This window comes from Lepidochelys kempii, unplaced genomic scaffold, assembly GCF_965140265.1.
Source record: "Lepidochelys kempii isolate rLepKem1 unplaced genomic scaffold, rLepKem1.hap2 scaffold_61, whole genome shotgun sequence".
Taxonomy (NCBI): Eukaryota; Metazoa; Chordata; order Testudines; family Cheloniidae; genus Lepidochelys; species Lepidochelys kempii.
This window is the reverse complement of record NW_027333641.1, coordinates 117,429-134,251: the sequence shown is the minus strand read 5'-3', so window position 1 is coordinate 134,251 and position 16,823 is coordinate 117,429. Positions and strand designations below refer to the sequence as shown.

General features: G+C 56.7%; 1 protein-coding gene across 2 annotated transcripts in view; it reads right to left on the bottom strand.

The window, feature by feature from the left end:
* DCHS1 (dachsous cadherin-related 1) overlaps positions 1 to 16,561 on the bottom strand; it is a 120,795-nt gene extending 104,234 nt beyond the window's left edge. For both annotated transcript variants that reach the window (XM_073327118.1, XM_073327119.1), the window contains exons 1-2: positions 16,341 to 16,561; positions 8,159 to 9,987 (exon numbers count right to left, since the gene is read on the bottom strand). In XM_073327118.1, coding sequence (XP_073183219.1) covers positions 8,159 to 9,910 — 1,752 coding nt within the window. In that variant the 5' untranslated portion in view covers positions 9,911 to 9,987; positions 16,341 to 16,561. The remainder of the gene's footprint in view (positions 1 to 8,158; positions 9,988 to 16,340) is intronic.
* Between the last annotated feature and the right edge of the window lie 262 nt (positions 16,562 to 16,823).

Here is a 16,823-nt window from a genome sequence, read left to right as displayed (position 1 = left end):
GAAAAAGCTAATGTACTCAATGCTTTTTTTGCCTCTGTCTTCACTAACAAGGTCAGCTCCCAGACTGCTGCGCTGGGCATCACAAAATGGGGAAGAGATGGCCAGCCCTCTGTGGAGATAGAGGTGGTTAGGGACTATTTAGAAAAGCTGGACGTGCACAAGTCCATGGGGCCGGATGAGTTGCATCCGAGAGTGCTGAAGGAATTGGCGGCTGTGATTGCAGAGCCATTGGCCATTGTCTTTGAAAACTCGTGGCGAACCAGGGAAGTCCCGGATGACTGGAAAAAGGCTAATGTAGTGCCAATCTTTAAAAAAGGGAAGAAGGAGGATCCTGGGAACTACAGGCGAGTCAGCCTCACTTCAGTCCCTGGAAAAATCATGGAGCAGGTCCTCAAAGAATCAATCCTGAAGCACTTGCATGAGAGGAAAGTGATCAGGAACAGCCAGCATGGATTCACCAAGGGAAGGTCATGCCTGACTAATCTAATCGCCTTTTATGATGAGATTACTGGTTCTGTGGATGAAGGGAAAGCAGTGGATGTATTGTTTCTTGACTTTAGCAAAGCTTTTGATACGGTCTCCCACAGTATTCTTGTCAGCAAGTTAAGGAAGTATGGGCTGGATGAATGCACTACAAGGTGGGTAGAAAGCTGGCTAGATTGTCGGGCTCAACGGGTAGTGATCAATGGCTCCATATCTAGTTGGCAGCCGGTATCAAGTGGAGTGCCCCAAGGGTCGGTCCTGGGGCCAGTTTTGTTCAATATCTTCATAAATGATCTGGAGGATGGTGTGGATTGCACTCTCAGCAAATTTGCGGATGATACTAAACTGGGAGGAGTGGTAGATACGCTGGAGGGGAGGGATAGGATACAGAGGGACCTAGACAAATTGGAGGATTGGGCCAAAAGAAATCTGATGAGGTTCAATAAGGATAAGTGCAGGGTCCTGCACTTAGGACGGAAGAACCCAATGCACGCTACAGACTAGGGACCGAATGGCTCGGCAGCAGTTCTGCAGAAAAGGACCTAGGGGTGACAGTGGACGAGAAGCTGGATATGAGTCATCAGTGTGCCCTTGTTGCCAAGAAGGCCAATGGCATTTTGGGATGTATAACTAGGGGCATAGCGAGCAGATCGAGGGACGTGATCGTTCCCCTCTATTCGACATTGGTGAGGCCTCATCTGGAGTACTGTGTCCAGTTTTGGGCCCCACACTTCAAGAAGGATGTGGATAAATTGGAGAGAGTCCAGCGAAGGGCAACAAAAATGATTAGGGGTCTAGAACACATGACTTATGAGGAGAGGCTGAGGGAGCTGGGATTGTTTAGCCTGCAGAAGAGAAGAATGAGGGGGGATTTGATAGCTGCTTTCAACTACCTGAAAGGGGGTTCCAAAGAGGATGGCTCTAGACTGTTCTCAATGGTAGCAGATGACAGAACGAGGAGTAATGGTCTCAAGTTGCAGTGGGGGAGGTTTAGATTGGATATTAGGAAAAACTTTTTCACTAAGAGGGTGGTGAAACACTGGAATGCGTTACCTAGGGAGGTGGTAGAATCTCCTTCCTTAGAGGTTTTTAAGGTCAGGCTTGACAAAGCCCTGGCTGGGATGATTTAACTGGGAATTGGTCCTGCTTCGAGCAGGGGGTTGGACTAGATGACCTTCTGGGGTCCCTTCCAACCCTGATATTCTATGATTCTATGATCCCATCCTGACAGCCAAAGACCTGGACTCAGTTATTCATGCCTTCATCACCTCTCAGCTGGACTACAACGATGTTATATACCTCAGCATGAAACCTTCAGCACTTAGGAAACTCCAGCTAATACAGAAAGCTGCAGAATGGCTCTTCAACAACACAAGCTATGGTAAGAAACATCACACCTGTCCCTGCTCTCTACAATGGCTTCTCCTAGCATTTTGAATAAATTTCAAGGTCTCAGTTCTTATCTTCAAAGTGCTCTATGACCTGGGCCCAGGATACCTAAAAGACCATCTAAAGTTCTAGGATGAAGACAGTGGTTGGCTGTTTGCTCCTCTGGAACAATGGAACTCTCAACAATAAGAGTGAAGCTTACCTGTGCAAAAGACAGAAACTTCTCCAGGCGCAGCATGAGACTGTGGAACGAACTCACCCAGGAACTAAGAACCATCACAAATCTCACCACTTTCCCCTCCAACTGCAGAGCATGTCTTTGATCCTACCTTCTCTAATACAAACACATAGTAACATCTATATTTATTTAAAAACATAATTTAAAAAACATACCTAAACAAGACACTTCACTGCACACACTTTTCCAGCTGGTGAGAGGATGAGAGAACAAACAACACATGACAGATGTGTGGTCATGTTGCTTAATGCACTACTGGAAGGCACTCAAATACTACGTCATGGGTGCAGTACGAAAACCTACACAGAATAGAATAGAATGGAATAGAATCCACTCCATCACTATCTTCAGTGGAACAGTCCATGCACCATTATTTACCACCCCCCATCACTCTCTTCAATGGAACAGTCTCTGTACTATAGTACGTAAGGAGCTCTGGGTCTGACTGTGAGCTGCTAAGGCAGGCATGGCTGTTGGGGCACCACCATCCCATTGTGCAGCAATGGCGGTGGGTAATGCCTTCACTCGCCTCTGCTCACATGTCTTCAGCCAAAAGTGAACTGCAGTGGTTGAGAGCGGCTGAGTGGCTGTGCAAACTATCTGCATTGTGCCCCTCCAGGGCCTGGACAACTCCCTGAGCTTCTCAGACTCAGTTCCTCTTCAGTGGGTCTCAGATACACTCCCCCAGGCTCTGCTGGGCTCAGATGCCTTTGCTGCAGTTCAACTATTTGCCATAATCTCTTGGTCTGGTTTCGTCTCTCCAGGGCTCAGATATTTAATATAATTTTTTGATGAAATCACGAGTTTGGTTGATAAAGGTAACTCTATTGACACAACAGACTTAGACTTCTGCAAGGCACTTCAGTACCATGTGATCTTCTGATCCAAATATTAGTTCAGTTCACTGACAAATGGATTAAAAACTGGCAAACAGATCACAAAAAGTAATGGTATGGATCTGTTCTCAGACCAATGCTATTCAATATCTTTTATCAATGATTTGGTAGAAAATATGAAATCACTGTTGGATATCACTTGGCAAATTCAGCTCATTTGAACAAAACGTGTTTTAATATAGCCAAATGCAAGGTGGAACATAGGTCACAGTTAAAGGGAGGGAGACTGTATTTTTGGAAAGCAGCGACATTAAAAATGACTCGGTGATCATGGTGAAAACCAGCTGCACATGAGTTCCCAGCAGGATATTGTATCTAACAAGGCTAATGGGATCCTTGGGTGTATGACCAGGGGACTACACAATAGGAGTAGGCAGGTGGTGTTACCTCTGTATACAGCATTGGTGAGACCATTATTCGAATGGTTTGAGGCCTGAACCCCCTGACATATAGCAAGAGACTTAGGAAACTCAATCTATATAGATTATCCAACAGAAGGTGAAGGCCAAGCTGGTGTGCTGAAACCAGTCAAGTTGGCCAAAACTGTCTCATTGTTTCCTTCTTCTCCCGTCAGTTTGTATCCACCAGTCGCCTTTTGTCTTATACTTAGATTGTGAGCTCTTTGGGGCAGGGGCTATCTTTTGGCTCTGTGTTTTCACTGGGGCTCCCTGGCAATACAGCAATACAAATAAATAAATAATAATAAGATAACTCAATCACGGTCTAGAAGTATCTACATGGCGAGGAGATTTCTGAGAGAACATGGCTCTTTATCTCACACACAAAGGCACAATGAGATCCAACGGCTGGGAGCTGTAGCTAGATAAATTCAGACTGGAAATAAGATGCAGATTTTTAACAGTGCAGGGAATGAACCACTGCAACAACTTACCCAGGGATGTGGTGGATTCTCCGTCATTCAGAATCTGTAAATGGAGACAGGGTGCCTTTCTGAAAGACCCATTCTAGCTCAGCCAGACGTTCTGGGCTGGACACAGGAGTTATTTAGTGGGATTCTTTGGCCTGGACTCTGCAGGAGGTCTGACTGGATCATGAGGCACTAAAAGCTATGGATTTGTGCCCCCTGGGCTCTGCTCAGTTCTTCAGGCCTGGCTTCCCCTTGCTGGGGCCCAGTGCCGAGCCTAGTTGCCTGCCAGGCTCCTTTCCCATCCTCTCACGTTTCCCGGCTCAGAGGAAGCAGCAGCAGATGTGTGAGCTGTTTGCTTTGTGCTGTGACCACGTGGGAGTTACCTGCACTCGGCCCAGACCCGCTGTTTCCAAACGAAACATGAGGACTGAGCCAAAGGCCCGAAATCCAGCCAAACCCTCAGCCACTTTGGCCTGCTTGGACAGCTCCCGCCACTTGCATGATTCACAGGAGAAGAGCCTCCAGCTGCAATCCCATTACACAGGGAGTGGAGGCTGCTGCCCAGGGCCTGCTCCAGCCCCTAAGAATCACAGCTGCCCTCCCTCCAGGGCAGGTGTGGAGTCTGCGGAAGTTCAGCCAGAGACAAGAGGGGCCTTCAGAGGCAATGTTCCTGATTCCCAGGCCCCGCACCAGCAAACCAGGCTCCCCCTCCTCCCTTACTCTGAGGCAGGGACTCTCCTGCTCCCTTCCCCCTTTTCCCCTTGCTGCTCCCAACAGGCACAGAACTCCAGTCCCTTCTCCCGCAATTGCATTTCCAGAACCCGGCTCCGCCTTTCCCCCACAACTCGTGAACCAAACAGAAAAGTGCTGAGAGAGGCATCCCTTCAGGGGTACGGGCCGGGGAGGGGTGACTGCTGTGTGACACCAGCCCCCATGGCTCACCCTACTACAGCATTGCAGACTCAGCCCCAGTGCTCACCTTCCCACACCGCTCGGCCCCTCCACTCACCTTCCCCCCACTGCCTCTGAGCCACCCCTCCCCCGCACCACTCACCCTTCCCCGCACTGCTTCAGAGCCACCCTCCCCCACACCGCTCACCTTCCCCCCACTGCCTCAGAGCCACCCCTCCCCCGCACCACTCACCCTTCCCCGCACTGCTTCAGAGCCACCCTCCCCCACACCGCTCACCTTCCCCCCACTGCCTCAGAGCCACCCCTCCCCCGCACCACTCACCTTCCCCGCACTGCTTCAGAGCCACCCCTCCCCCACACCGCTAACCTTCTCCCCACTGCCTCAGAGCCACCCCTAACCCCCCACGGCTCACCTTCCCCCCACTGCCTCAGAGCCACCCCTCCCCCGCACCACTCACCTTCCCCGCACTGCTTCAGAGCCACCCCTCCCCCACACCGCTAACCTTCTCCCCACTGCCTCAGAGCCACCCCTAACCCCCCACCGCTCACCTTCCCGCAACCGCCTCAGAGCCACCCCTCCCCCGCACCGCTAACCTTCACCCTACTGACTCAGAGCCACACTTAACCCACCACCGCTCACCTTCCCCCAACCGCCTCAGAGCCCCCCTAATCCCCCACCGCTCACCTTCCCGCCACTGCCTCAGAGCCACCCCTCCCCCACACCGCTAACCTTCACCCCACTGCCTCAGAACCACCCCTCCCCCACACCAGTCACCTTCCCCCCACTGCCTCAGAGCCACCCCTCTACCCCCCTCCACTCACCTTCCCCCCACTGCCTCAGAGCCACCCCTCCCCCACACCACTCACCATCCCGCCACTGCCTCAGAGCCACCCCTCCCCCACACCGCTAACCTTCTCCCCACTGCCTCAGAGCCACCCCTAACCCCCCACCGCTCACCTTCCCGCAACCGCCTCAGAGCCACCCCTCCCCCGCACCGCTAACCTTCACCCTACTGACTCAGAGCCACCCCTAACCCCCCACCGCTCACCTTCCCCCAACCGCCTCAGAGCCCCCCTAATCCCCCACCGCTCACCTTCCCGCCACTGCCTCAGAGCCACCCCTCCCCCACACCGCTAACCTTCACCCCACTGCCTCAGAACCACCCCTCCCCCACACCAGTCACCTTCCCCCCACTGCCTCAGAGCCACCCCTCTACCCCCCTCCACTCACCTTCCCCCCACTGCCTCAGAGCCACCCCTCCCCCACACCACTCACCATCCCGCCACTGCCTCAGAGCCACCCCTCCCCCACACCGCTAACCTTCTCCCCACTGCCTCAGAGCCACCCCTCCCCCGCACCACTCACCTTCCCCCCACTGCCTCAGAGCCACCCCTCCCCTGCACCACTCACCTTCCCGCCACTGCCTCAGAGCCACCCCTCCCCCACACCGCTAACCTTCTCCCCACTGCCTCAGAGCCACCCCTAACCCTCCTCCGCTCACCTTCCCCCCACTGCCTCAGAGCCCCCCCTCTACCCCCCTCCACTCACCTTCCCCCCACTGCCTCAGAGCCACCCCTCCCCCACACCACTCACCTTCCCGCCACTGCCTCAGAGCCACCCCTCCCCCACACCACTCACCTTCCCGCCACTGCCTCAGAGCCACCCCTCCCCCACACCGCTAACCTTCTCCCCACTGCCTCAGAACCACCCCTCCCCCACACCAGTCACCTTCTCCCCACTGCCTCAGAGCCACCCCTCCCCCGCACCACTCACCTTCCCCCCACTGCCTCAGAGCCACCCCTAACCCTCCTCCGCTCACCTTCCCCCCACTGCCTCAGAGCCCCCCTCAGCCCCCTCCGCTCACCTTCCCCCCACTGCCTCAGAGCCACCCCTCTATCCCCCTCCACTCACCTTCCCCCCACTGCCTCAGAGCCACCCCTCTACCCCCCTCCACTCACCTTCCCCCCGCTGCCTCAGAGCCACCCTTCCCCCACACCACTCACCTTTCCCCCACTGCCTCAGAGCCACCCCTCACCCCTTCACTCACCTTCCCCCCACTGCCTCAGAGCCACCCCTATCCCCCCTCCACTCACCTTCCCCCCACTGCCTCAGAGCCACCCCTCCCCCACACCACTCACCTTCCCCCCACTGCCTCAGAGCCACCCCTCACCCCCCACCACTCACCTTCCCCCCCACTGCCTCAGAGCCACCCCTCCCCCACACCACTCACCTTACCCCCACTGCCTCAGAGCCATCCCTCCCCCACACCTGTCACTTTCCCCCCACTGCCTCAGAACCACCTCTTGCCCCCAATAACTCAATTTCCCCACCGTGCCCCCACTCATCCCTTGCTCATGTCAGACAGACACCCCGCACACTAGCTCCCCAGGCATTTCCCCCTGCATGGACTTGCCATCTTATGGAGCAAACCCCTTCCCTCTGCCCATCTCTGCTCCTGACCCCGAAGCTGCCCCCCTGCATCTCTCATCCTCCTGACTGCACCTGCAGATCTCATCCTCCCTTCACCCCGGGCCTCTCCTTTCTCTCCCAGCTGGCTACGGGCACCCAAAGCAGCAGCATCCCATCTCCAGCATGCTCTGTCTCTGGCAGAATCCCAGGGGTTTGTGAGGGATTTGGATGGTACTGAGCATTGACGCTGGCTCCTAGGTTATTGTTAGGGAGGAACCACTGTTCAGTGATGAGGGCAGGGGACTGAGAGTCTGGATTCCCGAGTTCTTTTCCCAGCTCTGAACAGACCAACTTTGACAGACTGAAGAAGTTCCACGTATCTCAAAGCCACTAAATCACACACTTTCACAGAAATCAGATCTCAGTCGGGGTCTGTGTGGCACCCAGCACAAGGGGGCCCCTGATCTCAGTCACAGGCTCTAAATGCCACTGTAATACTGTTACTGATAATATTACCCACCCCAGACCCTGCTGCCTATCCCACACAAGGCGGGGGACTCCACTCTGACCCATACACCCACTAGTCCCTGACCCCTTCCCCTTCCAGGTCAGTCCCCCACCCCCCCAACTCATCCATCCCAGGCCCTGATTCCTCTCCCATTGCCCCCCATCTCCTCTGCCCTCCACGCCCCTCCTTCTGCCCACATACAATATCCCCCACCCTTGGCCTTGATCACTCTTCAGCCTGACCATCCAACTGCTCTGAACCCCAGGCCTCTCCCGCTGCCTGGCCACCTCCTACCCTCCACGCCACGCCTCTCCCCATGCCTGGCTACCCTCAGCCCCTCCGCCTGCCTGGCTACCCTCCACTCTAAGCCTCTCCCCCTGCCTGGCCACCCCCAGCCCAGCCATCCCCACCCTGCACCCCAGGGTGTCCCCCATTTGTCCGGCTGTCCCCCCACCTGTAGGAAGCAGGTCCCAGCGGGTGTGTTCTCCTTCAGGGATATATTGTAGAAGTTGCTCCTGAACACAGGCTCATTATCGTTGATGTCCTGCAGGGCCACGTGCACCACGGCCGTGGAGGAGAGGACAGGTGTCCCTCTGTCCGTGGCCAGCACCGTCAGCTGGGGCTGAGGGTCCTTCTCATAATCCAGGGAGGCAGCAGTGGTGATGATGCCTGTGGCTGGGTCAACGGTGAACCAGTTGGAGTGGGTGTCCTGACTGTGTAGGATGCTGTACCGTACCTCCCCATTGGGACCCTGGTCCTTGTCACGGGCTGTCACCTGCAGGACAAAGCTGCCTGGGTACACCACCTCAGGGATGCTCTGCTTGTATTCCTGCTGGTCAAAGAGTGGTGGGTTGTCATTGACATCCATCACCTGCAGCACAAAGGCCGACTCTGCCCGCAGCGGAGGGGTCCCTGAGTCAGTGGCCGTCACCCGCAGGTCATAGGAGTCTCTCTCCTCCCGATCCAGCAGCTGGTCCACACAGATCAAGTAGATGATATTGTCCTTGGTGGTGAGGGCAAATTTGCCATCTCCCCCCTCCAGGGAGACATTGACATTGGAATACTCACCATAGTCGGGGTCCGAGACAGAGATGCGTGCCACGTACTGGCCGGGCTGGGCACCCTCGGAGATCTGTGGCGAGCCGTCCTCGCTCAGGAAGATGATGGTCATAGTGGGCTGGTTGTCATTGTAGTCGCGCACGTGGATGGTGACAAAGGCTGTGGTGACTTCTGGGTGCATAGCCTTGTCCCGGGCCTGCACAACCAGCTCATGCACCTTCCTCATCTCATAGTCCAGCCCCTTGTTGAGCTTGATGACACCCGTCCTGGAGTCGATGGTGAAGTACTGATCAGGGTCACTCTGCCGACGGTTGATCTCATACACCACAGCCCCGTTGTCACCCTCATCTGCATCGGAGGCAAAGACCTGCAGGATGCTGCTGCCTGGCTTCAAGTTCTCAGAGATGAGGGTGTGGTAGCGGCTCTGGTTGAAGGCAGGTGCATTGTCGTTGATGTCCTGTATGGCCACATCCAAACTCATCTGAGTGCTCCGGGGAGGGGAGCCGCCATCATAGGCCTCCAGCAGCAGGGAATACGACGAGCAGTTCTCCCGGTCCAGGACGTTGCTTACCACCAGGTCCAAGTACAGGACGCCACTGGGGCCCCTGCGGGTCTCCAGGCGGAAGGCTTGGCCCGCATTCTCCCCTTTGAGCACATAACCCTGGGTGTTCAGCAGGCCACTGTCAGCATCGAAGGCTGGGTCCAGGGGGAACCTGCTGCCAATGTGGGTGTGCTCTGGGATTTGAAAGGTGCGGTGGTGCTTGGGGAATACTGGTGCATGGTCATTGATGTCATTCACCTGGACATTCACCTCCACTGTGATGCCCTCAGGGGTGACAGCAATGAAACTGTAACGGTCCCGGCTCTCTCGGTCCAGCACACGGGCTGTTTTGATGATGCCTGTGTTCTCATCTATCTCCAGGTCCGTGGTGACACCGCTGCCCTCCTGTGCAGAGATGAAGTACATGTAGGCAGTGGTGCCGGGGGGCAGTCCAGCACTGATGTCCCCGATGATGGTGCCAGCTGGCTGCTCCTCATCTATCTGTAAATCCAGGGTGCCCAGCACAGTAGAGCCCTGCCCTGGCCTTAGGCCCCCAAGTAGCAGCAGCTGCAGCAGCAACTGGGCTGATCTTTTCAGGCACCCCATCACTAACAAATCCCTGAGGCCCTGGGGACGGAGGTGAAGGTTGGCTCAGTCTCCTTTTCAGTGTGCGCTCCTTAATCCTGCAAGGAATGCAGATCAGAGGAGGCTGGTCAGGAGGGGAGCAGCAAGCAAAGGACAGGAAAAGCATAAGGGGGAGGGGAGCCCTGCCAGGTACCCCCAGCCTCCTCCCTCTGATTCCTTTCCCTCTAGCAGGAAACCTATGAGACAAAGAGGTCGTTACACAAAATTAGACCCAGAGGAGAAAGAGTAAAACCAGGGCAATACAGAGGAGCAGAAACATTTGCTGGTGCCTGAGGAGAAGGCCTGGGGCTCCCTCTGGGGCTGCATGTCCAGCTCCAGGCAGGCTACAGAGCTAACAAGAAGTTCAGGCTTGTACTATACACTATAACGGACCATTCCCATTGCAGCTTGTGCTCTTCCCAAGAGCCATCCCGGCTCTGCAGCAGGGTCACAAAGAAGCTGAGTGCTGGTCAGGACTCCTGGGTTCTATTCCCAGCGCTGACCCTGACCTTCAGCAGGCTTTTCCCTTGTCTGTGTCCCAATATCCCCCTCTGTAAATGAATATAGATGGGTCAGCTCTGTCAGGCTGGGTCTGCCCTACGCTCTGGAAGGGTTCCAGAGGGGCTGGTGCCCAGGACTGCAGGTTGCCAGGGCACTGAGCAATGTCATCATTACCAGGTTTGGTCCCTCAGCTCTCACATGCCAATGACCTGGGGAGCACATGGTATGAGCCTGCGAGAGATGTTGACAGGCCCTCTCAGGGCACTCCCCCGGGGGAAAAGAGGTTAGGTGTGAAAAATGGGGGATCCAAACCTGATATCAACTGGAAGGTGCCAGTGTGCAGCCGAGCTGGATAGGGCCTCATGCCCCAGTGGCCAATAAATCAGCAGGGCTCTACCACCCAGCAGGCATCTACCATTTAGAGATTGTCCAGCTTAAAACCTGGTCCCTCTGGAGCAGAAGTGGCCCATCATTTTAGCCTGGCACAGATTTGGGATGCCCCTGAGTGGACACTGTGCCAGGATGGTAACAGCAGAGTGGGAATGTGGCAGCTGGCTGTAAGTCCCACAGCTGCCCTGGCTTTCCGTGCATTTTCTCCCTGTCCCACATACCCTCTGCTGCTTGCACTCCTCCTTTGTCTCCTTCTCCCTGCTTCTTGGCTCTCTGGCTCCTTTGCTCCATCCCCTTCACTCCCCCTACTGCAGCTTCAGCTCACTGCAGCGGTGGGCGAGGGATGGGCAAAGGAGGAGTGGCTGTGATGCTGCTACACCGAGAGCCTGAGGGCTGCCTGGCCCCCTGGGCATGGCTCACACGCCCCAGGAGCAGGCAGGGCAACTTAACAGTCAGGAAGCTCATCAAGGCGCACAAGCCCCAGTGCCGCTCTTAGCCCCCGGTGAAGCAGGGCTTAGTGGTCTGCAGGGATGGCGTCAGCATGAGCTCATACTTGGACTCTCTTGAAAGCATTTGCTGTGGGTCCCATAACCACACTCAGGAGTTGCTCATGTCAGACATGGGGCGGCAGGAACTTCACTGCGTTCAGGGATGGAGATGGGTGGGGGCTGCTGGCTTCCAGCTGGCGATAAACTAGTGTGTGACTGGGGAGATGGATGTGACTGGACCGGCTGAAGCACCCCATAGCAGTATTAAGCCTTTCCAGGGGCACAGAGAGTCAGGACTCCTGGGTTCTATTCCCAGCTCCAGAAGTGGATCTGCCTTAATACAAATAGCTTCCCTGTAAGCTGCAACAATTGCTAACATGGAAAGCGATCTTAGGTAAACATTTTCTATACGTGTAGTTTCTTTAAACACAGACCAACATTTGGACCCATAGAGGAGCAGCCGGTGCCCTGGGACTCCATGCTTCTCTATGGACCATGGTTTAGTAACCACTGCTCTAGGGTCCCGGCTCCTGGGGCTCGATCGTCTCCCAGCAGGATACAAGAAGTCAGTGGGACTTACTCATATCCTGGCACTGGCTTCAAGTTGGACTTATGCCACTGAGTCACTGAAGGGCCTTGAAAAATCACCTCACTTCCCCCTGCTAAAGCAGTGATAATGATACTTACCCAGATTGGGGGTGGTTCAGTGGGTTCTGTGTGTGGATGGGGCAACAATTTCTGGCAGTTGAGACAGGCTAGACCCTTGGCCTGTAATAAGTCTCAAGTGACCCAACCTTGGCTTGCTGGGGCCCATGCTGAGTCAGGCTAAGAACAAATGGGAGGTGCGGAATCTCGGGTTTAGGCCTTTGGCTGAGGCTAGGCAGGTGGGGAGCAGAGGGTCTGTCCCATGGAAGTCAAAGGAGAGAGAGGGAGCTGGAGCGTGACAGCGGGACCAAGGCTCAATGCTGTTGTGATATAAACAGAAGTGGGTAAACTAACCTAAACTAAACTCCATATTTCCCAAAGGAGACATGGATAAACTCATTATCCATGTGTGCTCTGAACTACCATGCTGAAAGGGCTGGGTTTGCACAGGAGAGCAAATCCCATTAGTGCCAGGAGGGCAGCAAACCTAGGAAGGTGCTGGGTGAATTTGGAGGGTGACTGGGGAAGGAATGAAGCTGAGGGGTATCGAGGGCAGCTGGGTGTGTGTGGAGTGTGTGCAGACTCGTATCTCCCGTCTCATGTGTGCCCTGGTAGGGTTGGGGACTGGGAGGTTCAGGCCTGTTCCCCCTCCCCACACCAGGAGGCCCGGCTGTTGGATCTCCCTGCTTGCCCTGGGCAGAGGTTGGGAGCAGGCTGTTCAAGGCGCGGGCAGACCCGCATCCTGATGAGCCTCACAGGCTCAGGCCAGTGGGGAAGGCTGCGGTGACCTCAGTGGATGCAGAGTCACCAAATCCCAACAGCTGCTTCCAATTAGCAGATAGCTCAGTGCAAGGGGCTGGCGCGGCTGGTCCAAGCCCTGCCTGTGTAATGTGAGCCAGGCTGCCTCGCTCGCTTGCTCACTCCCCTCCCTTCCCGAGGCACTGAGCTCCCTATAAAACCAATGGCAGACTCAGCCACCCTGCAGAAAGCCATTAGCCAGCAGCACCCCCCACCATGCCACACCAGGATTCCAGACCACAGAGCTGGGGGCGGGGAGCGGGGGCGTGGAGAGGGAAAGAGGCAGGGGAGATGATGGGGCTTTAGCAAGGTTTGTGTTCTGGATTAAAATGCACTGGGTTCCCTCCAGCAACTGCACCTCCAGCTTCACTCATGTCCTTGGGCCTCCAATACCCGGCACAGGGCTGGCATATCAGAGGTACTGGGAGATCCAGGCCCAGGGGAAGGAGAGGCAGGTTATTGATGAGCAGGGGAAGGAAACAGCAGGAAAACAGAGAGCACATGCAACTGTCCATCCAGCTACAGAATTTCCTGTCTCCTGGCATGTCTAGGGGTACGTCTACACTGGACCTGAAGTGTAATTTCCAGCCCGGGTAGCCATACCCGCACTAGCTCTGATTGAGCTAGCATGCTAAAAACTGTAGCTGCAGGAGGACAGGCTAACCCCATGAAGATGTACACAGGATTTCAGACAGGATCCTGCTTCAGATAACTAGCCCGTCCTGTGCCATCAGTGCACCACTTCTATTCTTAGCATGCTAGAATTTTGATTAGCACTAGAGTGAGTGTGTCCACCCATGCTGGAAATTATTTGCCCAGCTTCAGTGTAGATTTACCCAAAGTGCCATCTACTAGGCATGGTGAATTAGGCGCCAATGACCCCTACTGGAAGGACAGTGAAGGGAGTGGCACAGAGGGTATGACCAAGCAGCATAGGCACAGTCAAAGACAATGCAAATAGTGCTAATGCTGCATGCTGGCTCCATAGAAATACACTCACAGTATACACAGCACTGGTGAGACCTCCCCTGGAATACGGTGTGCAGTTCTGGTCTCCCATGTTTAAGAAAGATGAATTCAAATTGGAACAGGTGCAAAGGGCTACTAGGATGATCCGAGGAATGGAAAACCCACTGTACGAGAGGAGACTCAAAGAGCTTGGCCTGTTTAGCCTAACCAATAGAAGGCTGAGGGGAGATACGATTGCTGTCTATATATACGCATCAGAGGGATAAATACAAGGGAGGGAGAGGAGTTATTTAAGTTAAGTGCCAATGTGGACACAAGAACAAATGGATACAAATTGGCCATCAACAAGTTTACGCTCAAAATTAGGCAAAGGTTTCTAACCATCAGAGGAGTGAAGTTCTGGAGCCGCCTCCCAAGGGGAGCAAAAACACCTAACTGGCTTCAAGACTGAGCTTGATAAATTTGTAGAAGGGATGGTATGATGGGACTGCGTACAATGGCATGTGTCCGATCGGTGACTGCTAGTAGCAAAACTCCCCAACTGGAGTTGCTGGAGTTGCTGGAGACGGGACACTAGATGGGGGGGTGGGGGGGAGGACTCTGAGTGACTACAGAGAATTCTTTTCCAGGTATCTCCTGGTGGGTCTTGCCCACTGACTAGATGATCATGATGGTCAGTCCTGGCCTTAAAGTCTATGAGGTCCCTATATGTGTAAAAATATTATTGAGCCCTAGTCTTCACGCAGACTACCCTATACCCACAACTTCAAACCGCTAGCCTTCAAAGCCAGACAAAGCCCATCAATGACCGGCAGTGGTTCTGCCTCCCAACCCCTACCCAGCTGGTGCACAGCTGCCCCCCCCGCCCCATATTCTCCACTTCCCCTTCCAACCCCTGTCCATCTCCTCCTGCTCTGCAGCATGACCCCATATCCACTGCTCCCCTTTCCAACCCTACCCAGCTCCCCCATGGCCTGTACCCTGACACCCTCTCTTACACTCCTCCTTCCAGGCCCTACGTGGCTCCCCCATGGCCTGCAGCCTGACCTTTCTCCACCGCTCCCCCTTCCAGCCCCTCCTCGGCTCCTCCTGGCCTGCAGCATGACCCCATCTCCCTACCATTACTATGTACATTGGTGCCCTCCTCCCCCATTCCCTTACCAGCAGTCTGGGTCTGCAAATGCCTTGAGCAAAGGCTGGCTCTGGAGCAGCCAGATCAACATCCACCCGTACTCCAGACCCTCTCAGATAGTGTACCACAGCCTTGTCATGCACACAACACACTCCCAGCTGGCGCGCACACACACAGCCCTCTCTCTCTCCAACACACACATACAACGTCACTCTCACACGCACAATACACTCCCACCTGGCTCACACACACACACACTGTGTGTCTTTCTCTCTGTCTCACACACACACACACGTCTCTCTCTCACACACAAACTACACTCAGTGGGTGCGCACACACACAGACATACGCACACATACAATACGCTCAGTGGGCACACACACACAGGCACACACACACAATGTCTGTAACACACACAATACACTCAGTGGGCGTGTGCACGCACACACACAATGCACTCACAGCTGGCACACACAGTGTCTAGCACACACGTCCAGCAGAAACACACTCACAGTCTCTCCCACACCCTCTCTGCCCACGCAGCCTGCGCAGCCAAAGCACCCGAGTGGCCTGACACGTTCCCGGAGCGTGGCCAAAGCCAGACCCTGGGACCCTCTGGACCCGCTGCCCCTCCAGGCACAGCATGTGCAACCCCCCCCTTGCGGGCACCCCCCTTCCAGGCTCCGCACCCCATTGTCTCGCACTGCCGAGCAGAACAAAGCGCTCGGTTTCCCCAGCAAGAATTTACCGGAGGGGCCGTGACCGTGTAAACGGGGCGGGCCGGGAACCCCGTTCTTACCCCCCACCCCGGAAAGGAGCGGCGCCCAACAGCCTCTGGGCTCCGGAGCGGGTACCTGGGCCATGGGAGGGATGCGGAGCAGAGGCCGAGAATGGGGAAGGGACTGCGGGGACGCGGCTGGGGCCCGCGGGAGCCCGCTCCAGTCCCCGTGCCAGGAGAGCACAAAGCGGCCATCCCCGCTGTGTCTGGGCGCCGCCCCGTGCGCGGCGCCAAGCCGGGGGGAGGAAGAAGGGGGGCGCGGGACTGGGAGCCGGAGGGGTGGGTGCGGGGCGGGGAGCCGGGGGCGGGGAGCCTGGGGATGGCGCAGGGTCGGGGGAACCGGGGGGGGGGCGGGGACGGGGAGCCGAGGGGGGAGGCACAGGGGCTGAGGGGGGCGCGGGACGGTGAGTCGGAGGGGTGGGTGCGGGGCGGGGAGCCGGGGGCGGGGAGCCTGGGGATGGCGCAGGGTCGGGGGAACCGGGGGGGGCGGGGACGGGGAGCCGAGGGGGGAGGCACAGGGGCTGAGGGGGGCGCGGGACGGTGAGTCGGAGCGGGGGGTGCGCGGACGGGGAGCCGCAGGGTCCGGGAGCCGGGGGGGGCGGGGACGGGGAGCCGCAGGGTCGGGCGAGCCGGGGGGGCGGGGGCGGGGAGCCGAGGGGGGAGGCGCAGGGTCGGGGGAAAGGGGGTCCGGCCCCAGCGCTCAGCACTTACGCCCGTCGGGCTCCGCGGCGCAGTCACGGCCCCGCAGCCGGCCCCGCACAGCGCCCCTGCGGAGCCGGGCACCGACTCCCCATCGCGGCTGCCGAGCGCCGGTGCCCGCTGCAGGGATCTTCGCTGCCTCCGTCCTCGAGCTCCGCTGGCTGCTCGGGAGCCGGGGACGCAGGGTCCGCACTGGGCTGGGAGCGCAGGCTCCTGCTGCAACCCGATCCGGCGGCCCCCTCCCCGCCCCTCACCGCCCCGCTCCCTCCTTCCTCTCCACCCCCCCTCCCCAGGCTGCACGATTCATCGCGCCACCGGGAGCAGGGCCAGGGGAAAGAGGGAGCCGCGCACAGCTGGGCTGGGGGCTGCCTGCCGGAGGGGGAGGGAGGGGCCGGGGAGCAGAGAAGGGACAGCGTGAGGGGAGCGACGGGAGGAAGACAAGAAAGGACAGCGAGAGGAGGGGGCTGGGCGGGGAGGGGGGAGCAGAGACGGGAC